General features: G+C 43.0%; 3 protein-coding genes across 3 annotated transcripts in view; all 3 read right to left on the reverse strand.

Annotated features, from left to right (window-relative positions):
• LOC143007528 (protein mono-ADP-ribosyltransferase PARP12) overlaps positions 1 to 10,759 on the reverse strand; it is a 41,375-nt gene extending 30,616 nt beyond the window's left edge. Inside the window, exon 1 of the mRNA XM_076158916.1 lies at positions 10,754 to 10,759. The gene's annotated coding sequence lies outside the window, so the exon portion shown is untranslated. The remainder of the gene's footprint in view (positions 1 to 10,753) is intronic.
• Positions 815 to 4,611, reverse strand: lum (lumican). Its single transcript, XM_076159004.1, has 4 exons — positions 4,564 to 4,611; positions 4,138 to 4,215; positions 2,324 to 3,199; positions 815 to 2,193 (listed from the first exon to the last, which is right to left on the reverse strand). The coding sequence occupies exons 3-4, from the start codon at positions 3,192 to 3,194 to the stop codon at positions 2,039 to 2,041; spliced, it is 1,026 nt and encodes a 341-aa protein (XP_076015119.1). The 5' UTR covers positions 3,195 to 3,199; positions 4,138 to 4,215; positions 4,564 to 4,611; the 3' UTR covers positions 815 to 2,038.
• Positions 10,760 to 11,562: 803 nt separating the features above from the next.
• dcn (decorin) lies at positions 11,563 to 25,669 on the reverse strand. The gene is made up of 8 exons (XM_076158922.1): positions 25,481 to 25,669; positions 19,429 to 19,658; positions 16,258 to 16,370; positions 15,559 to 15,772; positions 15,163 to 15,276; positions 14,948 to 15,041; positions 14,160 to 14,298; positions 11,563 to 12,972 (listed from the first exon to the last, which is right to left on the reverse strand). The coding sequence occupies exons 2-8, from the start codon at positions 19,637 to 19,639 to the stop codon at positions 12,772 to 12,774; spliced, it is 1,086 nt and encodes a 361-aa protein (XP_076015037.1). The 5' UTR covers positions 19,640 to 19,658; positions 25,481 to 25,669; the 3' UTR covers positions 11,563 to 12,771.
• Positions 25,670 to 25,753: the final 84 nt, after the last annotated feature.

Raw genomic sequence — 25,753 nt, forward strand, 5'->3', positions numbered from 1 at the left:
CGTTAGAAGGCTTCATTTACATAGAAACTATTCGAACGCTGCAGTATGAAGCTAACCCTGCAACCCCTGCAACCCCTGCATCCCTCCAGGACCAGATGCTCCTTTTCTAATCTACAGCTACAGAGTTAACACTGATGAAAGCCCACAATGCAGTGGGCCTTGAAAACTGTTTGTCCATAATGTAAACGATAATCCTGTTTGTCCTCCATGCTTGAACTTTGTCTTTTGCAGGTCATGGCGGAGAGACGTGACTTCATCCCACAAGCTCCAGCCAGGAATAAAGAGGTGGTAACAGCGTGTGGATCTGGTTTAATACTAAGCCAAACAACCCTAGTGGTTGAGTGGTAGATTACCTCTGTGTGCAAGAGCATTAAATTGGTTTAGTCTTCTGAGTTATCTGAGTGTTAAGATCATTGAGTGGCCAGTCACGGTCAGTCAAACATACATTGACATACTGGAATATGTATGGTTATGATATGGAACAATATTCAATTGGTCGAGAAATTCAGATTTGATTAGATTAGACTATCAGATAACAGATTTGTTTCATTCCCATGCACAGTAGAAGTAGCCTGAGATTTACAGTATAGGTTTAAAAAGCGATGTCGTACAAATATGTTGGAAACGTAGTTTATTCAACTGCATTTTGTTTCCTCACAGTAAATCCACCAGCAGTTACTGAGTCAAAGCCACAAAAGAAATCATGATAAAATGTGAAATTACCCAAACAAAATATGTTATTTTTATAACATTGCTATAGCATTCAGTCAACATGACATGGCTGCCAAGCTCATTTTGTTTTCGTGAAAAAATGCACTTATTAAACACGGTAAACAACGTAACGATGAAGGCACCATAACTGCAAAAGCTGTAGTTTATTATCAAAGAATGGTACCATTGGATGCATGCAAGTCATTTTAATGTTGTATACAAATAAGTGTGCAGAACAGCGGACACAAGTTGACTCGAGTTTTTAGAATAACGTCCTCTTATTTAAATGATTCAATTAAGCGAGATTCAGTGTGAGTATTTCATTTCAAGGGGAATACCACTGTTGTTTTTTGCATCCTTTCCTTACACTGTTGAGAACCACGTCACAAGATCACATTGACAAGACTTGTTGACTTGTTGACTTGTTGACTTGTTGACTTGCTTTAGGCATCAATGCACTGGCTGTGATTGGATGAAAAGTGTCAGACATAAGTTAAAAAAAACAAAACACTGGTATTTCCCTCAAAAACTGTTTGATTCTTTCAAAATAATGAAAAAAGTGATGCACAACATCCTTTCAGGAATGATGTGTTGCAGGATGTACAAAAGTAACTGCTATTTTACAATTTGTTCACTGTTTCTCAGATTAGGCATTAATCTACACTGATATGTGAGTACACGTAGTCTAGCTTTCTCCTTAACCAGCTGGTCCTTTGCACAGCAATAGACATTTTAATACTGTACCCATATTATAAAAAGATGCTAAACGCTGGAACACTGAAGACAAACAACAAAATCAAACTATGATAGCGACATGCAGATACTAACTTCAGGTACTGTATACTGCTTTAGTCTGTATCAAACATATATTCTTTTCTGCTTGGAATGCTTTGTGTGTGTTAAATTCTTAATCATTTTTTTTTTCAATCTTTTTGCTTTAATCTTTATTCAAAAAAAAATATTTCAAAGCTTATCAACAAATATAAAGAGCCTCACATTTGAATGATAAATGTAACTATTAGACTCAGTCTGTTACAAGATAGTTTTCATTTTGATTTGAAAACAGGTCAGATATGTTGGATATCCTTTCATGCGGGCTCTAAAATTATACCCAGCATTGGATTTTATTCAAGGTATATGTTAATTTCTGCCAACGTAATATCCCATACTTGCATATTACTTTGTATGTCAGAAAATGCACAGACAAAGTAGGATGAAAGGAGGGATATTATGACATCTGAATCCATAAGGTTTTTGGCTGAGCCATGTCATAGAGACAGTCAGGTGTCATGGAGAGGCCATACAGCAGGCGTGGGAAGGGAGGTCCTTAATCAAAAACGACATCCGCAGCTTGGCGCAGGCAGTTAGCGGCGTCAACCGGCATGTTGCTATGTGTGATGTTGTTGGCGTCCAAACGCAGATGCTTCAGATGAGAATAGCTGGTGGCTGACATGTACTTGCAGAAACTGGCCAGATCAATTTCTACAAAGAGACAACAAGGGACAGAGGGTGGTTTAATTAAAGTAAAACAAAGTATCAGAAGGTTCTTCAGCATAACAACATAAGAATAGATTTGTAATGAGTTTTTGAAAACGTAATGAAAGCCACTCACTATCGATCTTGTTGGCCTGGAGGTACAATTGCTCCAGCTGCTCATTGATCTCAGGGATGGACTTCAGTTTGTTGAAAGACAGGTCGAGCTCCACCAGCGAGGTCACGTTGAAGACTCCAGCAGGGACACCTGCATCTGCTAGCTTGTTGTGGGAGATCCTCAGGTGCTGCAGCGATGGCAGCTTGTTCAGGTATCCTGCTGAGATACTCTCAATATCATTGTAGTCGGCATAGAGTATTTCCAGTGAACTTGGGATTCCAGCTGGCAGCTTTTTGAGCTTGTTATGGCTCACATCCAGGGACAGCAGTTTCTTTGGTCCCTTGAAGGCACCAGCGATGGATTCAGTTGTTAGCTGATTGTGCTGAAGGTTGATGGAAGTCAAGTTCTCCTTGTCAGCCAAGAGACCAGAGGGGAACTTTGTCAACTTGTTGTTCATGAGCTTCAGCTCATCAAGGGACTTTGAGGGAGGGATGACTGCCTCTGTGAGGTTGTTGTCGTTGATGAACAGCTTCTCCAGGCTGTCCAATTTGTCAATTGTACCCTTTGCTATCTTAGCGTTGGTGATCTGGTTCTGGTCAAGGATCAGCCAGCGCAGTGTAGAAGTCACATTGTCAAACACTCCTGCCTTTATCTCTTCAATCAGGTTATTCTGAAGGTACAGGTATTTGATTCCTGTCGGCACTATGGGTACAAACTTGAGTTTGCGACTGTCACAATACATGGCAGTTGGGAAGTTGTATGGGCATTCACACTCTTGGTTACAGACGGGCTGTGGGGGCCCTTGAACAGGAGAAGGCTGGTAGTCGTAGTCATACTGACACAGGGCGAGGCTGACCAAGATGGCCAACAAGGGTACACGGAGAGGAAACATGCCTTCTGTGAATCCAACAGAGAAAGGAGAAGGCAAGAAGGAGGACAGAAATGTTAGTCAGAGCCACATTAAAGGTAAGTCTTTCAGAAATTAAACAAAAATCAAACAAGACATTTTCAGGAATCCTTTGAATAAATGCTGCTAATTAAAATAGAAGACATTCAGAATAAAATAGGCCTGTTAAACATTGGTGCTACAAGTTAATTCATTCTCACACCACCACCACTCTCCACAGTAAACAAGGTAAATAAGCATCACATGTTATATAATGGGTCAAGAGTTCATGTCGACCAGTTTGAAAATGAGTCCTAGAGTCATTTATATACAGAGACACATCATAACAACTTCGGTTTGAACTAAATTACCCACAGCACAACTTGACAGATTTCTAGACTTAAATGGGTCATGAAAGCAATAATGCAGTGCAGATGTGTAAAACCTAGTGTGTGTAATGTACACATAAACACAGTTTGACAACACACATTCTGTATGAAACACTAAAAAGACTAATTATCGCCCATGGCTTGGTTAACAAACAATGGGGAGAAAAAAATACAAAAATCTGACTTAAATAGTCATCGCCTTAAACCATCTCTGTATGCAAAACTAGATTCATGTTACAAACAATATAAATTCCAGAGCCGTGACAAATGCAAACGGACAATGAATCCAAGTGCAACAGATTAAGAGGAAAAAATCAAAGAAACTGGCAAAAAAGAGGTTTGAGGCATGAAAGCATGAACATTCCGATACAATGTGCAAATCGTCGCACTGCAAGATGATAGAAATTACAAATTTTTGTTCCATGCATAATTATTGCAGCACTGTTGCCACTACCCTACTGCTGCTACTGTGACAGCTGATAATCCCATCTGGAAAACAGAGATAAAGAGGGATAATCATACAGGAAATCACAAATCCATCGCTCCATATGCAAGCTTACCTGTGCCTCTGTCCCTTCGTGTGTGCGGGGTGGAGGGCCAGCAGATAGAGCAGTGTGGTGTTCAAAAACTGGAAGTCTCTGGAGAAAAAGAAAGGAGAGAGGGGGAGGAGAGAGAGAGAGGGAGAGAGAGAGAGAGGGGTAGATGGAGAGGCAGAAAAAGCAGGGAGAAAAAGGGGGGAGGCTTCTTCAGCAGCATAAACTGGAGTCAGGTCCTCATATAAATTGGAGATGTCATCAGTATGTACGAATGTCTGGGGGAGCACCATCCAAAAAACATTATTAACCACAAGCAGGTGCAGCACTCTGGGATACTGGCATTACCTGGCACACTTCATTTATGAACATGACTCAAAGAACCCGCAAAACACCCACTCTGTGCCCCGTCTCTACCGCCAAAGAATTCCCCTCCATCGCTTCATCTCTCACCTCGAGCGGCTACTTCTTGTGCATCCTGGAGATTCTCCTCCAAACATCCAGCCCAGACTGTCTGCCTCCAGAAAGTGCAGTCGGGTAGATCGCAGATGGAAAAATGTGAACAGAAGGAGAGGCTATGAGGTGGAAAAATGTGAAATGATCTGGTCTGCTTTTTCATGCCAATTATGAAGAATGCATTCAGCTGTACCTCCTGAGCTGTAATTAAGGCTTCGGAAAATCTGACAAAGGTTACGAGACGGCCAGAGAAACCTTACATAACACTTGACGCAAACAAGGTGAGAAAGATGGGTTAAAGCACGTCCAATGGATAACATGTGTCTCCGCGATATATGTTTTTCACCCTCAACCAACAAATCTTCACATACCTCAGATCTCTGCAAGTGCATCCCTGTAGTCTACAGTGCAACACATTTTTTAACTTATTTGAAAGGTGTGGAGGAGGTGGAGGGGAGTGAAGGGAGGAATTGGCCAAATGTTTCTGCCATTTGTTGCTGCACGTCCGTCACACTGTCAGAGCATGCTGGGAATTGATGCCTGGGTCTAATTGGTCGCAGTTTGGTCTGCTACTCTACTCAAATTCTTGAAAACCATCTTGGATGTGTTTGTGTGGAAAACGTTCATACCTCAAATTCTGGGTCAAGATATCTGATTTCCACCAAGATTTACATATATTTGCCAATTTTGCAAACTCTACTTTTTCTCCTACACCATATATTTATCAAACATTTCAGAGTCTGATCCATCTTCATGGAACAGTTTTGCCTCTGCAGCCTTATTTGACCGCGTGGCCTCCACATGATCTCTTTCGTGGACTTGGATGAGGAGATGGAGACTCAATAACAACTTATGACAATTTGATTACATTCATTTATTGCACTGCAGACGTCTGGCTGCAGGATGACCTACTTTCTGTATTCAGGAGTGCACACAATTTTATATGTGCTCCATTTTAAGTGTCATTTCACAATCCAAGTTTAATTGTTTAATATGATTATGTAAGGGATAATTTATTGTCAGCCTGAAAGAGTTGTTTCGTAATATTCCAAGTTTTTATAGAGATACATTAATTTATTACCAAAAGCTCATGTTGGCTTTTGAACAGTAGATACTAGCTTTTACCCCCTAGTGTGTGCTGTTATAGGCACTGAGTGATAGATGACTCCAGAGGCAGAGTTGATGACCCGGTTGTTAAGGTCAAGAATTTATAACGTCTGAATGGTCACTTAACACATGTTCTCTACAAAACAAACTGGTGCTCTACAATAAAAACATTTTAATCTCAGCATGCCTTGCACACAGAGTCAGACAGAGTCACATTTACAACTGCATTCAAACGTTGGTTAAAAAAATGTTTTCTTAATTAACATACAACTAAATGTGTACTTGTGCTCCACGTTTATTTTCTGGCGAAATGTACCTTTAGGGGGTTTCCCCGTAAAAAGCTATAGGGGCAGCCCTTTATGTTTCACTGTTCGGATTGCAATAAATACTATAATGATTAGAATAATGCGTAGTTAAAGGAATTGATCACAGGTGATATTCGATCAACAAGATGACACTGAAGATAAATTGTATTTTGCGAATGACGTCAAATTAAATCTAGATTTATTTAAAGTGCATATTACACGAATGGCTCCGTACACTCTCCGTAGAATTTATTTCAAGCTCCTCTGACGTCCGTTACGTATTTTACGGCCACACGTATCGTGTGACCTTCAACCTCCGTTTATGTTTTTCCAGGCGCGCGCACGTCTCCGCGTGAAGAAAGCCCGGCCGACATTAACGCTAATTGATAACAAACGGCTTCGTGAGAGACCGACTCACCCACACCTGATTGCGGGGATTTTTATCAAGGCAACTTCCGCAAACAATGTCGAGGTCAGTGAAGCTTCGTTCATAGTTGAGTATCACGGTCCTCACACCTTTAGAAAATATAAACAGTGTCAGAAAATACTGCCCAGACTTAAAAATCCCCTGGTTTTCCTGTAATTTGACGTGCGTGTAGTGCCAAACCCACCGAACCAACGTCCAGTGCTGCTGCTACACTTCGTCTGTGTCCTCCTTCAACTTATTATTTTGGTCTGCTGGTCCATTAAACCAAAACAATGCTGAGTAAAACCAAACCGTTGGCAGAAACGCTTAGACCACCAGCCCACACAGGCCCATTGTGTGTTAACTTACCAGCACACAATGGTGGTCAACCAAAGCAAATCAATGGATTGGTGAAGAAAATGAAACATTGACGCCAGAAACCGAGATGTGTTTCTCAAGACTAAGCAATTTTGTCAACATGTTAGTCATAAGAACTTGCTCGGCTGATGATATATGAAGGATGTGCCTCACAATGAATGCTGCTTTGCTTTGTATGCCGAGACAAACTGGGAGCTACAGGAGCCAAATTAAAATAGGATCATTAAAACATGCGTCATAAGCTTTTTAAGTATTCAAATTCTGCTTATCTGAACCCCACTGTCCTAAATGTCGTCATGTCAAATGTCATGTCAATAACATGGTTGAGTGTCACGTTAGTGTTGAGTGTAGGTGTTCACTATCTGAGTACAATACAGAGAGATATTAAAAGTAAATGAGTTTGCAAGCTGAAATAAAAATGTCCCTATTTTTCTCAGGAGAAACCAGAGATGCGGCCTCAGATCAGGTGTCAGGAGACAAGACCAGTTGGATGACCATCATGCTTTGTGTCTGCTGTTTGAGTAAGTAGGCAACTGTGTGCTAAGATTTAAATCATAAAAGCGACAAATCTGTTTGCCATTTTGACTGAGCTTAAGGACATAATGGGCAATATCCCACATGGAACAACTCTTTTATTTTCTGCCCATATTCAAATGTTTAGACACATGAATATTAAACATCCAGCTTTGCATAGACATTGTCAAAAACAAATGTCATGGACAAACCACTCTATAACCGCTGAAGAACACAGCTTGCCCTCAGTCCAGACACAGGCCTCATTTGTGCCATTCATCAGCAAATCTGTACAAAACATTTATTTCCTTGAGGTTGGTCTGTTTCTACCTCGTGTTTTTGTAATTCAAGCTGGAGGCTGGAAAACAGACATTTTGAAATGTTGCTTAGTCACCGTTCTTCCTCTATTCAGACGTGTTGATGTCTACCTCATAGCCTTTCCGTTAGACCAGATGGCAGACGCTGGCTTTCAACGCTTTTCCTGAAAATTTATTTGCACTATAGCTGTAGCTTTGAAACAAGTGATTCCTCAGTGTAATGCCAAATGATGGATTATGTTAGAATGTAAAATGCAGGAAATAAAACCATGCAGCTACCAGTGTTTCTACATTCTCCACTTCCAATCAATGTGTTTTTGGTTGGCTCTTGCAAAAACATTTTGACATTTTTGTCTTGACCTTTTCCTTTCAAAAGCATAAGTGAAGCTCGATGAAATATGACAGAAGCTTTTCTGTTCAGGCAGAGGGATACAAACAGAAAGCATGTCCTGCCTTAACCAAACACTCTATGAACCAACAAGCTATTTTTCATAGTGTATTAAATGACCGTGTCATTTGTGAAAGCGTCGTACTGCCAATTCCACAGAGAAAGTAGATGCAAATGGGTGAAGCCTATATGGATGGATGCAGTTAAAACCAAGGAAAGAAGAAGTTTGATTCTTCAATTTAAGATTTTTTAAGAGTTTTAGGACTGGACTGATAATTGGTTGCTTCCTGGATCACAGCCAAACTGCTCTCCTTGCTTAATTGAAATCTGTCAATAACTTGTCGATGTCTTTCCCGGTCAATACCTTTCACCTAAATGCGAGTTCAGAAACCAGAAACCCTTGCGAAATGTTTGCTTCTTCGATGGTTGCCATCTTTTTAACTTGGCAGTGTTTTGTGTCATCCTAGACTTGAGTTGACTTGGAAAACAGAAATTCTGAGCTTTAGCTCAGTCAGCCTGCTTCCTCTGCTCAAATGTGTTGCTCTTGGCGTTCAGAGTTGTTTTTGTCACACAGTTATTTCTTTGTAATAACTCTTAAGTGATAGATGGCATTGGAATGTTAAACTAATGAATGTGTGCCTCCAACAAAAAGTGGACAAATCCTGTTTGGATTTCTGCACAGCTTTTGGTGTTTTCACAGGCGCAGCCATGTTTCAAGTCTGAGCTTTGCTTTGTATTCTAAATCTACCTATTAACAGCAAATATATAAATAATCTACACTGCAGTCCTGAGTTTGCATGTTCTTCACTTGCTTGGGTTTCTTCACGCCCCCTAACAAATGCAGGTTAGACGAATCTGAAACTCTGAATTGCTCGTAGGTGTGAAGGTGAGTGTGAATGAGTTTGTCAGCCTGATGATACTAACGCCGACGTCTCACTCAATAGTCACTGGTCTCAGCTCCAGCCATTTCTCCATTACCCCCAATTATCTCAGTATTCCGTGCTCCTATGCGACATGTGATCAGATTGCAGAATTCAGATGAAAGTCCACACACACAGAGACATAAAGATGCAAGCACGTGAGCTACCTACTACAGCAGCACACACACACACCCAGAACAGAGGTACACAGAGATCTGAGCACATTAGCAAACAGGGATATTCTGGGACGTCTTGGCACCGACACATAGACGCTCCTAATAAAATCTCAGACAGCACCCAGACGCCACCTTCTGTGCCGACCATGTGGCCATGTGGTGGAGCAATGCAGCGCGCTCCAAACAGAGGCTCATCCCCAGATGGGCCAAGCGATGCTCTCACCTTGGCCTGAGCACTTGTGCAATGTACCGAGGGAGTTGAAGCGAAACAGATGAGATCGACCTAATGCACAACAGGCCTCTTGTCTGTTTCTCTCAAGCACGCACACGCACACACACACACACACACACACACACACACACACACACACACACACACACACACACACACACACACACACACACACACACACACACACACCTTAGAAATGCATTAAGGGATAACGCAACTGACTACTCCAGCTAATGTGTGTTTATACAAAAGCTGCTTTGTGTGATGCAGAATATTTTATGTGGCGTGGAGCAGGATTAGACGGTGCAATAAAGTTTCACACTGCAGGTAGTTTGTTTACTCCACAGCTCGTTACTGTAGTTTGGATTTGCATTTTGTTAAAATCCCAGGCATGAATCCGTGACACATCTGCTCATCTGCAGGATCTCAGCACTCCTCCTATCCAACATGGCACTGGAGCTCAGGTTACTTTGGTTGCACAAGAGAGACAAACAAGGCGATTCATCTTTAGACACACACACACACACACACACACACACACACACACACACACACACACACACACACAAGCGCTGAGCAAAAGAATCTGTGCAAACACGCTCTGTCTTAGTGTAAGCAGATGGAAACCACAAAACTTCTACTCGTACTTTTCACTTACACATTGAAACCACACACACACACACACACACACACACACACACACACACACACACACACACACACACACACACTGGCAGCTATCCCAAAGCAATAAGGCAAAGTCTTTTAAGTGTGGAAAATAGATTAAGATGAGTAGATTATTAGATTAGGAGTATTGAAATTGCCTTATTCATCATGAACACATGGGGGCAACAGAGTGCATTAGAGTTTGGATATTGAACTAGTGAGCCCCCCAGCCCCCCCTGAGACCCCAGTCTATCAGAGGTGGATTTTGAGCCAATCACAACTCCTGACTCCCTCATACATTTCCTATTTGCTAAACAGCGCCCACTGTGGCCAGAAGTGGGAATTAGGTAATGAGATAACGGAATACTAGTAAACTAATAATTTTCCTGTAACTTCCAGGATCCTTTTGAGTAAGTCTCTTTAATGAGCCAGCATATGTGACTAAAAGCTGGAAAACAATGTGTTTTCCTGTAATTTATCTAGGCATTTGTTTCCATCATGTGATCATACATACAGGATGTACAGGATGTGTTTATTATACAATTTATGGATTGACGATCATGTAGCATTTTAGTGATCCTTGTTGCTTCCCAGTGATTTTTATTATTCCATCTTTATTATATCATGTCTGAAGTCGTGTATGCAGTGGGAAAAGTGGAGCTTCCTCCCTCACTGGCAATATTATTGTTATTTTGTAACATGTAGTTTGTGTCCCATGAAATCGAATCATAAAGTTATGTCCAAAGTCACTCAGTGAAAGGCCACTATGAGTGTGATACCTTCAGTTTCTCTTTTGTCTCCAGCGATTCACTCGAAATGGTGCACATGTGTTGTAATATCTGTAACTTATTGTTACCAGATGAGTCAGACGTCTGAAGTAATGGTGTGAGATTGATGTCTCTTACAGGTGCCCATAAAGCTGAAATGTTTTAAAGCCACATTTCCTTTCAAGTTTTTGTTATTCCAACATGCAGTCATCAGGTGTTCAGATCCCTTATGGAACATATTAGAAGCCATGAGATAGATGACATGTGGCAGAGAAGCTAGTCTGTCCTGTGGGTGTTTCCTAATGAGTTTTGTGAGTTGATATTTAAATATGGCTGAACATTTTATAAAGCCAGGTCGCATTATTCTCAGTCATTATTCAGCAGCTTTGTTGGCTGATTCTTGTTGGAGGAAATGTAAAATGAAGCAAAATCCCACAGAGATATTGGCTTTTTATCTGAGTGTGTCTAACCACAGCTGCTATTCCACCTTTTGTGTATGTGTGTGCACATGTAGCTGTTGAATGCTCACCTGCCTCTCACCTGTGCCTCCTTTTGACCTTGTTCGCCTGGAGGCCATCAAGTTCTTGCATTTGTGCCATCTAGTGACCAGTAGCACAACTCTTAACACACACACACACATACTCACAGTATTGATTGTAATAATGCAAATTCTGCTCATCATATCCATCAAAAACCGCTGCTTTTTCCATTAGTATTTTTATTTTGTTCAGGACACCTTAGCTGGAGCTCCTGCTCCGGAAAAAAGAGGAACACCTTTGTTGCTGATATATTAAGTCTGAGCTAAAGTAAGTGCTTGTGCCTTAAAGCAAGGAGAGGTTTTTATACAGCATTTATATACAGCGTCTATACATACAACATTCACACCAACACGGGGGGCTGTGGGCACGCCGGCCCACAAACGCCCTCCAATTCCTCTTAACTCTTAAAAAAATAAGAGAGGGGCGGAAACAACGGGTGAAATACATACAGGCATTAACAAGAAAGTCCAGAGAGTATCAGGTTCAAGTCAAAAAAGGAAAAAAAGCATGCATATAAATCTTTGGAAATGGCTTCTGTTTTAAAACGTATATGGTTTATTCTACATCTTAAGAAGCAATTTTCTCCTTGTCTTATGGAACAACATCCACCAAGAGAGGAGCAGCGGATGGGATGTGATGAAGAAAACCATACGACTTTTTTTTTTTTTTTTAAACGAAAACAAAACAAAAAATCAGCAAGAGCTAAATCAGCACTGAAGTAAAGCACAAGAAATCACAATGCAAGAGAAGTCACGGTTGCTTTTATCTTCTACTTGAATTGAGAACAATACAAATAGAAACTCAGGATTCAAAGAGTGCAGCATGGTAATGTTACACTCTGAATGCTATGCTCATACTACAGGTAATATCTAGTACATTCTATGATACCAGTTGTTAAAGGTACGATAAAACACAAGTTAACCCCTCGCTGCCTGCTCTACAGGCCAGTCTTCTTAGAATTCATACAATGGCTACGGCAATTCATCAAACTGGGATTTATTAACATTTTTCCATTTGAGTGAAATTTTCTAAAAAGTGGTTTGCATTCAAATGTGTTGGAATTTCACTTTGTCCACTGAAGGAGTTGTGCACAATATGTACAATAAGAATTGGTTATGAAACGCATTTGCACTGTTAGCGCTCACGTAAGTGGTTTGTATACGATGTGGCGCCCGATGTATGATCTGCGTGTGAAAGCATTACCATAGGACGCCAACGTTAGCTGGAAGCTGTGGAAAAGGCTAAATAACGCTCTTCTATCTTTGATATGTTATATTTGAGGTCAATGTCCACTACTTTGAAAAGAGTGTGTAAATTGATGACATCATCATTTGCGGGTGGCGGAGGGGAAGGCAGGAGTTGTGTCAGGGTGGGGTCAGTGTTGTGGGGCTGTGATCGAACACACACACACACACACACTTTCAAAACTCTCTCACACTCATTTACAAACACACACACTTCCACGTAGAGGTGTGGGGCGGAGGGGGCGCTCTACTTCTTCCTGTAGTTTCCGAGCTGGATGGCGGAGCGGTCGAAGACACAGCGGAAGGTGATTGGCTGGACTTCCCAGTAAGGCACAGGGTTGCTGAAGAGGCTGATACCAGAGTACATGGCCTTCTTGGTGTTGAAGCCAGGAGGACAGAAGTCTTCTGTTCCCACAGCAGCAATCTTGTTGGAATGGAGGTAGACCACCTAGAGAGGGGATTTGAATAATGACAACGTGTGGTCATCGAGTGGGAAGTAAATGGTACTGATGTTTTTCCAAAATAAAGCAAGAGGATAATAAGTCCCGTTATGTAACAACTGCGGCCGCTCTCTTCTGTATGTTCTACAAAAACACTGGGAAAAGGACTTCCAAATCTGTCAGTGGAAGTTTCTGAAGAGAATGATTTAAGAGAATGCTTTAATGCCTCTTTGGAAGAAATCTAAGCCTGCTGATGCTTCAGTAGTGTTTCGACAGATGACAAACATAAGCGCTAAGTGCCACAAAACCTCTCCCGAACAATGTAATGCTGATTAGATTCATTCCGTAGTGAAACACACTATATACAGAAAAGGTTGATGTTCAAATATCACCAACCACAGAAGAATGACGGATACAGAAATCTGAAACATTCCAGTCCAATCCAATAATTTATATCCCATTTGGCCTGAGACCATGTTTGGCTCCCAAGGACTAACCGGAAGATCAGGGCTAAAGAGATGGAAGATGTGGGCCTCTTATCGCAATGCCATCACATCTCCAATGTTCTTTGTTATCCCTACGTTCTTATTCAACTGCTGTTCCTTCGGCAACGCTTGAAAAAGCATGTCTCAATGCTGTTTTTAGTGAGCTGCGGTGCGGTTCATTAGGCGCGAACACACACATACACAATCCCAATGATCAACAGAAAATTTTATGAGGGTGAGGCAGATGCAGCAGTTACTGAGCTTTAGGGATCCTGATGAAAAGAGCCAAAGCCAAACAAAAGTCATGCAGCAGAATGTGTTTTGTTTAGAGTTCCCTGCCTGGATCTGTAACAGCATCATATGACAGGCTACTAAAACTGTTCAACAAACAACTTAAGCGACTCCATGTGACTCTTTTGTTCACAAGCCTTGGTTCACTTGTAATTGGGCAGGATGAATCTAAACAAAGCAAATTAAAAACTTTACCACAATGGTTTGGAAAAAACCAGAAAGTGATGAGTGTGTGTGATCACAGAATAAGAGAATGAGTAACACAGATTTGAGTCTTAAACAGGGTGAACCAGCTGCAGACAATTGCTTAGAACAACAATCCTCTCGTGATCATGCTGAACATTCTAACTTGATATAATAACAAAGAGATGCAAAGTATTTCCATCCCTTGTGGTTGTTTACGTGGACTCAGTGTGTACCTGGATGTATTTATGGTCGGGCAGGCCGGGTGGGACGCTGGTCAGGGCATTGTAGTCGAGGTGCAGCTCTCGCAGGTGTGGGACGTTAGCCAGTGAACCGTTCTCCACAGAGCCGATCTCGTTGTTGCTCAAACCCAGCCTGCGAAAGATAAAGCCAGGAGAGAAAAGCAAGGGACAGACAGAGGTCGGGACGTCAAAAATGTAAAAAAAATCCTGCCAAAATTGTTGATCACTAGAGGTCTAGAGGGGAAGGAGGAAGAGAAGTAAGGAGTTTGTGAGGAGATGAAGCTACACACCTGTTGAGGATTTTACTGGTCTGGTCTGTTATGTAACTATGAGTAAATGGAAAATGAACTCAAGCGTCGTGATCGTGTGTCCTCTCCAGCATAAAGTATGAGTGCTGCATCAAAGCTCCCTTTGTCTCAGTCTGCTATGTCATTCCGGGCAGTGATCTTATAACCACAGTTCATCCAAATTTTTATGAGCAAACTGGTTATTTTGATGATCCTAAAACTACTGTTTAGGCTTTGGGTTTTCTTATAAATCCTGTGAGCGGGGATACGCTTTTAATGGGCCCTTGTTCTAAGGGAAGCTAATGCACTTTAGAAATCAAGTGAAAAAGCGTGGGACAACATGAAAAGCTCTGACGTTAAGAGTAAAAGATGAAACAGATAGGGTTACGGAAGCGGCAAACGAAGCAGAAAGGCTCATGTTCCTAAAGGTTGAAATTCACATCCAAGTTAAAAAGGAATATTTGTTTATAATAAGAATAATCGGATTATTATTACTTAGCCAAATGCTTCAGGCCCTTGAGGGTGTCAGCTGTCAACTTTGTGATCTTGTTTCCATCGAGGTGAAGCTCAGAAAGAGAGCCAGGCAGACCTGAAAAGCAAAGGACACAGAGATTACCATGATGTACAGGCGGCATCTACTAATTCACAACACAACATTACACATTGAACCAAACCCCCCTAATTTTTGGGAGCCGATATGAGTGTTTTACCTTTGGGGACCTCTGTGATGTTGGTGTCGGCAATACGGATGTAAGAGACACGTTTCAGGTCAGCGAAAGCTCCGGCGTCAACCCCTGCGCTCTTCAGAGGGTTGGACCCCAGCTCTGAAACAATTAAATGACAAAAGGAGGAGAGTACAATCACGGGCAAATTCAATGAGCTTAATCAGTGCCAGATTTCAGATTTGTTACGATGGGATAATACCCTCATCCATGGACGAAACATGATTTAAAACACATTCATTCAAGCTTTGGTTAAGAACCCCACATCTGGAATCGAAAGAATTGATATACCCCAACCCCACACACATCGCTGGGCAGTGTCGCACCTCTTCAAACAAAAATCCCCCACACTCACACAAGCCCGAAGTGATAACGTTTCAGTACCCATTACGATCATGTTGGACAGGCCCTGGAAGGAGGACTTTTTGATCTTGGTGATAGCGTTCTCGTGGATGCGCAGCTCCTGCAGGCTCTTGGGCATGTTAGCAGGCATATCTTTCAGCATGTTCTTGGACAGGTAGAGACGCTGCAGCTTGGTCAGGGGGCTGAGGGCCTTGGCGTGGATGATGGTGATCTTGTTGTTGACCAAGATCAGAGCCTGTAATGGAAGAATGCAAGAAAAAAAACGAGGACTTAGAGGTTTTAACCCAACTTGGTTTTTGGTGTCAACTGTGAAGAATCTGCTTGTAAGTGTAACAGATTCAGCCTAACTCAAGGTGGAAAGTCAAGTTCAAGTGAATGTCTAGCGTTTTCCCTGAGGAATCTCACCCCCGCTGCGCTGCTCTCATGGAAGCAGATGTGAGGCAATGTCAGGCATGCGTGTGTGTTTCCTTTAAGAGGCCAGTTACATTTCACTGGAAGCAGTTTTGGCCAGACAGCGTTTAGTCTTGGGGAGTGAGTGGTGGTATTCTGATTCAGTGTCTGATAGTGAACCTGGCATGAGAAAGGCATCTATGTGGAGGTGCAGGTAAAGGTTTGCGAGGCAGGAGGTGAGCATAAAGGGATGTTAAGTTTAATGGTTACAATTATGGCATATCCGTGCAAATTGAGAGTAATTGCACGTGAATGCAAAACGTCTCTTACATGGAGTCCTTTGAGGTTCTTGAAGTCATTCTCTTTGATCTCTGTGATCTTGTTGTTCTGCAGGTCCAACAAGGATGTGTCATCTGGGATGTCCTCAGGAACCTCTTTAAGACCTGAGGGAGACATAAAGACATTATAAAGCAATATTCTCGCACTTAGAAATGAGGCACGTAACCCTTCCTCATATCTGATGATCAGCTTTGGAAATGCGCGGTTCTCACTGGACAGCAGAGTTGTACTGTCTGTGCTCCAGCTGTACAGGCATCTTGATGGAAAATGGACTTTGAGGAGGAGCGTGACTGACGGGCCTGGTTCTGGTGGTGAGAGGTTAACCACAGTCCGACTTCAACAGGAAATGGATACAAAATGGCTCCCTCCTGGTCCCCAGCTGCCCATTGAACACTGGTTTGGAGTATTTGATATTAAAGATTTATATCAAATTGTAAGAGTTTGACTTGGGGCACACTCAGGAATCATAAAGTCACAGGCAGTCGGAGCAGAATATGTTTGGTGGTGACATTCCAAAGGCCCCAAATAACTATTTAATGTGTTCCGAGGCACATATGGTGGAAATGGACCCTCAAAACAAATTTCCTTTCCCGTCAGTAAGACAGTTGATGCATACCTGGACTCTGAGCTCACGCTGGAACTCTTTTTTGCTCGGACTTTTTCAAAAGCGACTGCCTCAGGGCACTGTGACCCAGAAAATGGGCATTGACTGGAGTGTTTGGAGGAGTTTGCTTTGGGAGTCACTGCTAAGTAGAGGATGTTTGGAATCCCGGGGAACTAAAAAACACACTCAGAGTCATTATGTGTAGTTTGGATTTTGGAGGATGGGACAAGGAATAAACTGTTTACACATCAGGTGCTCACACTTACTATCTCCCTGCGTGGAACTGGTTCTGTTTGGCTCATGCAAACACACATGTCGTGCGAGGTTTGCTTTTGTCAGCTTTCTCAAAATCCCTAAACCTTCCACAGCCGGCCAACATCCTCATTACGACGAGTTATTGTTCTTTGCTGGCGCTGTTTTTGCAGATTTTTTGCAATCGCCCCCCCCCCATTTTCCTTCCTGCTCTATCGCAATTATTATGTGCTATGATGGGTTTTTAGCTGTCGTAGCCATTGTAAACCGTTTGAAATAAGGCTGCTCACGTGTACTGGATCAACTGGAGTAAGTATGTTAAAAAAAAGTAGATCAGAGAGGCTTCAGGTTTCAGGCTCGACAGAATTGTTTAGTCTGGAGGGTTCTTAACCACCTGGTTCAAATAGTCTTCTTTTTTACTACATTGTCCACTTTTAATGCAGTGTGTGACATCCAAGAGTTAAAAATGCTGTATGAAAAGAAGCGGAAGGAATGAATCAAACATGAACACGAAGAGATGAGAAAGGATATATTTTGGTCACTGTCACATTTCAGCAGTTGGCAGGAAATCAACATCCTCTATTATCTTTACTTTCAATCATTTTGTTAAAAGCTAGAGTAATTGTGCTGGACTACTACTTTATTTTCCAGCACTTCCAAGTGTTTATCAGTTTAGGTAATTCCCTCTTCTGGAGACAGGTTAATCTGGCTCCACTGCCTCATAGGATACCGGGGTGTTTTCTTTGGATGGACATAATGGAAAGAGTGTGAGCACTGTTACATGTTTACACGCTTACAAATTTGTTCACCTCTGCCAGGCTTCTTTTTGAAGAATGAGCCACGCCCACGCAATTTTGTAAATCATGTGCAACTCATGTAAAATGGTGTGTGACAATTGGAAAAAACTGTTTTGGTGCAAATGGGCGTGGCCTGTATGGATGGATGCAGATAGACATGAAGAACTTTGATTCTATGGCTTACTGGTTGAAAGGTTATAGGCCCTGGATCTTGTCCAAACCTGCCCACTGTGTTTCATTGAAATGTGTCCAAAAATGTGTAAACACAACCTCCAAAAAGACATTTTCAGAAAAGCTGTGCACCTTTTAATATCTGAAACTACCAGCTACAAGTCCTTTTGAAAAATAATCCACGTTCTGCAAAAGCAAAGAAGTGTTTTTGGATGGTGAGCAGACTCAGGCCTGTGTGTGTGTGTCTTGACTGTATACATAATATATGCTTATCCGTGTGTGTGTGTGTGTGTGTGTGTGTGTGTGTGTGTGTGTGTGTGTGTGTGTGTGTGTGTGTGTGTGTGTGTGTGTGTGTGTGTGTGTGTGTGTGTGTGTGTGTGTGTTTAGTGTGCGTGTGTGCTAGAAGGTCTGGGGAACAGATGCAGGCTGAAGGCCAACAGAGCTGAAGCTGGAGATGAGAATCCTGCTCTGGAGCTCTGTCTCGAGGGGAAGCTGTGCTGACTGGGGCCCCGGCTGGAACTCTGAGGTAATGGAACAAAATGATGTTTCCTGAACATCACTCCCTCCATCTGTCTGTCTCACTGCCTGTCTGTCTCTCTGTTCAACCACCTGCTTTTCGTGGGTCTGTGTAGGCCAGTCTGCCTTTCTGACTTTCATTTCCACAATGGGCCTCAATCATTCTTTTCTCAACAAGAGTAAACTGGCACGTACGTGCAGATATTGCAATCCATTATGTGCTTTTTCTTAATTTTCAAAGTCACGGTCTCAGCCCGTCCATCTGTTTTACTTCCCCTTTGGCTCCGTCTGTCTCCTTGAAACTCGTGCTCCTCCCTTTCTAAACAAAAGCAAAGCCAAAATCTATCAAACCCAACTGTGTAGAAAGGCACATTTATGTCATACGTGAGAAATGAACCCAGGGACTTTTCCGGGGAGATGACTCAAGCTGCTGTGTAAATGCTGCTCATCAAATTAGACACAGTTGATAACTTCTAAACAACAAAGGAGACAGTTGAGTTGTTATGTGTGGTGGAATCAAAAGCAAACCTCATAATTGTTCAAGTAGTTTTTTTTAACCCTGTGTTTGTATGGTTTGCACTGGAAAAAATGTTACGGAAGATTTCCAATGAAAAGATGGTTTAATATCCTCTAATTGACTTAAAACAATTAGGAAAATGAGAAATAGGTCTTAGATTTCAGGTCTACTATGGACAAGGTAAGTGCATCAATACTGCCAGAAATACAAGTTACAGAATGGTCTGGTTCAATCCAAAAACATGCTGATTAAGGGATTTGGAGGCTCTTAAATTGTGTGGGAAGGTGTGAATGTGAGTATCTTACCAAGGTCGGAGCACTGGATTACACGAAGGTGGCACTGGCACCGGAAGGGGCACTTGGGTCCCTCAGATATGTGGGGTGTTACTCTAGTGTCAGGCAGGTCAGGCACACCAGATCCCGCCTCATCCATCATGAAGTCCAGGAAGCCAGACTGGCGGAAGGGCAATGCCCAGCAGGCTGTGACCAGGAGCAGAGAGAGACAGGCCGACCTCATGGTGCTGCTGGAAGGGAGCCTGAGCAGAACAGAGAGCAGATAGAGCGGTTAGGACGATTAAATCCTGAAGTTGAATGACCGTGCTGTGTTGTTTTCATTGAGTTAATGAAGTAAACAGAGCGAGGGACACTGTGAGAAAGAACAGGAGTCCCCCGGGTGAAATTCAGGGAGGGCAAAGGTGGCAGGCCAGGGGCTGGAAGGTTAAACGTGTGGGTGTTACAATTTTATGAGGTCAGACAAATAAGCTGTTTGACTGGTGAGAATGGAGGCTGTTCTCAAAATGACACAGTATTACTTCGACAGAAGGGACAAGCTGTCTAATGTGCGTGTTACTAAAAATGTAGAAATTGTAATTTTGGCTGTGCTTGAGTCACAGTATGAAAGCTATGCTCAGGAGTTATCACAAAAGGACAAAGGGAAGTTGTTCCATTTGTCAGCCTGCAGGGGTCAAACAAAGGGAGTGACCCTTGTCGGCTTATACAATGGTTTGACTTAGAAAATGAAATGTACGCGGCAGCGTTTGCATCTTTGCGCTTTATAGTAGCGGGTCCATGTGAATTACAGAGCGAATGTGCTGCGGCGGAGAGGGAGTGCAGTTCAGGGTTGCGTCAGGTCACGGGGATCATGGCTCAGCGTGACTCTCAACATGGGCAGTAATTACAGAGCTTGACCGCGAGACTGCAACCACTTTGACACACTGAAACTGTGCAGCTTCAGTCCCAGTGATTACAGCTTCCATACAGTAGTCCCAGGTTTGGAATATGCTTCGATGGGAGAGGAAACAAATCAGATTGAGTTTTTCTAGCTTCTTCAGTGTTGCGATTGTTTCACAAATCCGTCTTGGCTGCTTCTGATTTTCATTACTTACATTATGTCCTATATGAAAGGGAAAACCCTGAACACACACTGCCTGTATGACTTAGTTTACCTAAGAGCACGGAATTGTGACACTGTTTCATGTCTAGATTTCAGTTTTCCATGCGCACTCGTTGCCAGTGTGTCTCATTTGGAAACAGTATAAGAGCGAGGTGGTGGAGGAGCAAATGGCGTTTGGAGCTTACAGTCGATCCAGAGTACACGTTGTTCCAGCCTTCTGAGCAATCTTGGCTACGTAAAGCTCTTATCTAAGCGTAACTGAGAGCTGAATCTAACCAAAACCTTGTCTGCACTCTTGGCTCTCAGGATGCAAAAACACTCCGAGGGTTGGGTCCAGATAGCGATGTTTGCTGAGTTGTTTCATCCCGATTCGACGCCAGACGGATTGGGTTTTTCCGTTCCCTGTTTTTTAGTTGCGCGATACATTAATTGCTTGAGAGTTTGATACGACGCGCATCTGGCAGATGGGGTGCAATTCTAATCAGAGTTCGAAGTGAACCTAATCTCCCCTGCTATGACCCGTGCTCACCGACACATAAACAGACTCCAACACATTAAAGACGACCCCCCCCCCCCCCTCCCATGTGTCTCGCCATCAATCTTCTCTCCATAAACATTGCAGTAGGAGTTAATGTGAACCAGACAGGCGAGGAGAAAAGAGGAGGACCCCTATGGACATTTGATGGCTTCAGCATCACTGGAGAGTCGAGATGACTTAATTCCTGCAAGCATTCCAAGAGGCATAAATTACACACATGCGGATGGGTCTTTTAGGATAAAGAAAGAATTTGAGATAAAAAGTATAAGAGAATTTAAGGGGATTCGCCATTTGAGCCCTAAACTAACAATTTGTAACCACAGACTGTACTTAAGTTAAGGGATGTAGATTTGGAAGTTTGTTGGGGGAGGGTGATGAATTGACTGTTATGTGTCAACACAATGAGAATGTGGTCCATCTGTGAACATGGCCACACGCACTTCGTAAATGGTGAATCTTTAAAAATGTTTACATTTTCTCCACCTGCTCAGCCCCAGGCCCAGAGGCCCAGCGGGACACACACACCTGGAGCGGCTACACACAGCGTCGGCTAGTCAGGTGTGTGTGTGTGTGCTGTCAACATGTCAGAACACGACTTGACCATGCAGCTCTTGCCTGTATCGGCATTAGCTTTGTAGAAAAGTATTTTTCCTCGACAGTGGAAATCACATTGGAGAATTCAATGGTCACAACAAGCTAGAAATCATTCAGCTTAGGACCTTGAAGCTTGTAAAACATGGGCCGACTTTCTTCAGTCCTGTCGTAAAATCGATCGCAAAACTGCAATTTGCAATTACTCAGTGTTTGCAGAAAGGCCCTGTTCAAGATATATGGCTGCGTGCCACAACAAGCAGACAAACACTCCAATCAAACATAGTTTGTGAATGAAAGCTTGGATTCAATAACCCTCCCTGAAGTCTCCTTATGTAATATGTCAGATCAGTGTTGTTTGCTGAAGGAGCATGGCCAGTAGCACGCCGTAGCCTTGCTCTATGCCAGGGCACAAAGTAAAGGGGAACAGGCTTTATTTACAACACTAATCAAACTGAGCTGTAATGTCGCCAGCAGTAAAATGCACTGATAAAAATCAATCAAACTTGATTAATACCTTGGTGTGTGCTGTTCTGAGTTTTAACTAAGCCTACGCCAGTTCAAACTGTTGCTGTGCGTGCGCAGTGTTGGATTAATCGCCATAGCCAGTAGGGGGCAATGTGGAAGCTGGACTAGGATTTTGTGGACAAAAATAGAGGAGATTAGTATTTTGCTTAAATTACAAAGGCGAAAACTTTAGACATCTGCCCAGTTGTTGCCATGCTACAGTTGCTACTCGACAGAGGTTGTTACTGCAGTCTGCCCCCACAAGTTTTCTAAGTGTTGCATTTAGCACAACCAGCACTTTGAACAAATATATGTGTGGTAGCTATCATGCATACGTGGAGTTAATGCCAAGTATAAATTGGCCCTTAGTGTGCAACGTGAGGCTCACTCTGGACTGCTATTAAGTATCCCATAATTCCACCTTTGTATCTTTGGCAGGAGTGATCATTCAGCGCTTTTCAGAGAGTGTGAGGTGGCTGACTGGTGAGTGAGTGGTGGTACACGGCTGTATACCATATTAGAAAAATAACCATGTGCATGTTGTCTTCCATCTGTAGCATGTGGGACATAATCTCATGTCAGATCAAGGAATATTTTGTGGACGTCGACATTTCCTGTCACAGCTAAATCTGCGTTTACTCCTCTTTAGTCTCATCCCTCCCTTCCCCCCTCCGCTGTCCCCTTGAATCTGGCCTCAGCATCTCCTAATGATTCCCAGACAGGAAGCAGATTACACAGGAGAAACGGCTCGCATGAGGGAGTGAAGTCATTTTCCCCCCTTCGTCACTTTCCCTGAAACGCCTTTGAGCGGCAGAAAATCAATGAGACCCAGAGGAGAACCACACTGCTCATTAACCAAACTTTCACTCAAAGTTGAGCATCAGTATTCACCAAAACAAACCAGGTATGCAGTCCAAGGCAGATACCAGCCCCCTGCCTCAGAGGTCCTCTCAGATGGCCTGTGTCTGCCTGTGCTGCACTTCTGTCAGCCATGAATCACTGGAAGGTATTTACAAGGCCACAGGACATTTAAAACACGTGTGGGCCTTTTAATCCATATGTACATCATGGATCGATACATATTCATTCACTGGCCGTGCTCTAAGGAGCCTCTGTGTCATTGTTTTGAACCAATTGGTTAATTATTCAGGGGATTTTGGGAGTGAGAACATGTGTATTGTAAAATATGCAGCGATAAAGCCAAAAAAACTATTCGGAGCCAAATCGTCTGAGTTATGTGATTGAAACGTCCCATGCGGTCAATCCCTCCAAGAACACTGCATCTTTGATCGCTGTAACCGATCAGAACCGTCCTCAGATCTGTAACAGTTATTGAGCGAGAGTACGGCTGGCATTTGGAGTCGTAGCACAAGAAACGCCAGCGAGTGGTTAAAACCGCATTTCAGCTGTTCCATGAGAGAGAGCTGCAGGCCCTGCCATCAACCTCAGTCCCATTATCAGCAGTCTGCTCTGCGCTGCTCTGCACAGACGTGGACAAACTGCCCGGCCTGCTCTCCCTTTCTTCTCTTTCCATCTCCTCCTCCCTTTTTTGCTCCTTCTCCCTCTCTGTCTCCTTAAAGCTTACAGTATTTTCTTTCCCTGTCGCACCCGTCACTGTTAAATTCTGGCCTGAGCAGCTGACATGTGGAACTTTCTAGTGTTCCACTGAGCAGAGAGAGGAGAGAGAGAGAGGAGGGTGGAGTATTCATGGCTGATGCCCATTCAACTCCTTTGCTCTTTTGACCCTAAAAAGTTGAAGTCCAGATGGAAAAATACAGTTCCCTGAGTGCAAATCTGGGCCTTGTCTCCTCTTAACCTTCCGTTCTCTCATTTCTTTCTCAAATGTAAAACATCTGTCAGAGTCAAATGCTTCAAATATCCTAAATGTATGTCTCTTGCAGCCTCTTTTCTAGTTCATTCTCTTTTCTTTTGAGTTTGTTTGTTCATTCAGTGCCAATTAGGTTTTTCCCTGCTGGCAGAGAGGATGTAATGGGTTTGCTGGGAGTTGCATGGTGGCTTGCCGAGAAGCCTTCAGACCTCTGTTTGATAGAGGAAGCTGGACCATTACAGGATTAATGGCACTGCGTGTTGCCAGGTATTCCCTTTTTCATCTCCTCTTCAAAGCCTCTCACTCTTAGTTGCCCCTAGCAATTTGTGCGCCGTTCTGCTCCTGCGAAAGCAGAGCAGCAGAAATGCTGGCGGGTGGGCCGAGGAGGTTCCACACTGAGAGGAAACAGGGCTGCAGAGCAGACAGATAACAGATTAGGGTTTAGAAAGTCAAAATGGTTGTCGCCTCAGATGAATAGCTTGGTATGGAATGGAAAGTCTGAGAAGCGAGAGATGCAACTTCTCCAGTCACAGTCTTGACAAACAGCAATGGGCTGAATCAACACAAAGAAATCATTGTTATTTCAGCATTTTCCCCTCATCTGCCTGTAGAAAAATCCCAGATGGAGAGAAAAAAAACAAAGCACAACAAAGAGAGAAAAGCAATTAATTCTGAAATGCTTTCCACTGAGGTTAGCATTAAATGACAAAAAGAAGGAAAAACAAGGTCCTAATTTTCCTTCTTCTCTCTTTCTGACTAACTTCTCTTTCTGAACTATAGCGTCTGACTATGAGATATGGAAAACAACTAATTTATGACACCTGAGGTATGACAGAGCCATATAAGTTATACCAAAACAATCAACAACTATGACAAACACAATGTAAGCTGTCAATGTCCTCGAAAACCAATTAAAAGCTGCAACACAGTAGAGTGCGACAACATGGCGTTGGAGATGAATGGCGGCGCTAAAGAAGACGTTTTTGGCTCAGAGAGTGAGGTACCAGCATCAACGGCGCTACCACACCCCCTTCCCTTCCCTAGCTGGTGCTCGTTTCAAGTGTGCTGTATTGCATATCGGGCTGGAAATGATTAGAGACTCTCATCACAAAGTCAGGGCTGTTGTGGGAACAAGACCTGGCAACAAACGTGGAACATAAACACACAAGTACACACGCACACAGGGAACAAGACTGCAGAGAGGGACAGAAGAGTCAAAACGTGCTCAAAAGCTATTGTGACATAAATGCAGAGACTAAGTAAAGCACAGGCTTGCATGGTGTAGTGTTAAAGAACATGAACAGCTCTTTTAAATCATATGTTCCCATTTTGTGTAAAAACCTTATTCTAAAACCCTTTAAAACTGAAGAAAAATGTATCACACGTTATCCAAAAATCACAAGGAACGAAAACCACCAACGTCTCTTTTCTAAAAGAAATTAATCCATAGCTCCCTTATTGGTGCCCAGACTTTGCAAAGATGTTTGAATGATCAGCCTACCTGTTCTCAGAAGAAGCAAGGCAAAGAGTGCAGAGTGAGCGAGATGAGCTTGACTCCCAAAATCCAGTCGAGCAGGGGGGATGAGACTGCGGAGTGGCTGCAAGGGCCTATGGGGTAATTGGACTCGGAGCGCGTGCAGCCAAGATCAAGCAGGTGTGCTCTGTCACAACAAGGGGAGGAGAGAGCGAGAGCGAGAGAGAGGAGGAGAGACCGGAGAGAGAGGGAGAGGAGAGAGAGGACGGAGAGAGGGAGGGGTTCCACCGCCCCAAGCTC

The sequence above is a fragment of the Genypterus blacodes genome, unplaced genomic scaffold (assembly GCF_046128005.1).
Source record: "Genypterus blacodes isolate CSIRO-AG114 ecotype Tasmania unplaced genomic scaffold, CSIRO-AGI_Gbla_v1 ptg000090l_1, whole genome shotgun sequence".
Classification (NCBI taxonomy): Eukaryota; Metazoa; Chordata; class Actinopteri; order Ophidiiformes; family Ophidiidae; genus Genypterus; species Genypterus blacodes.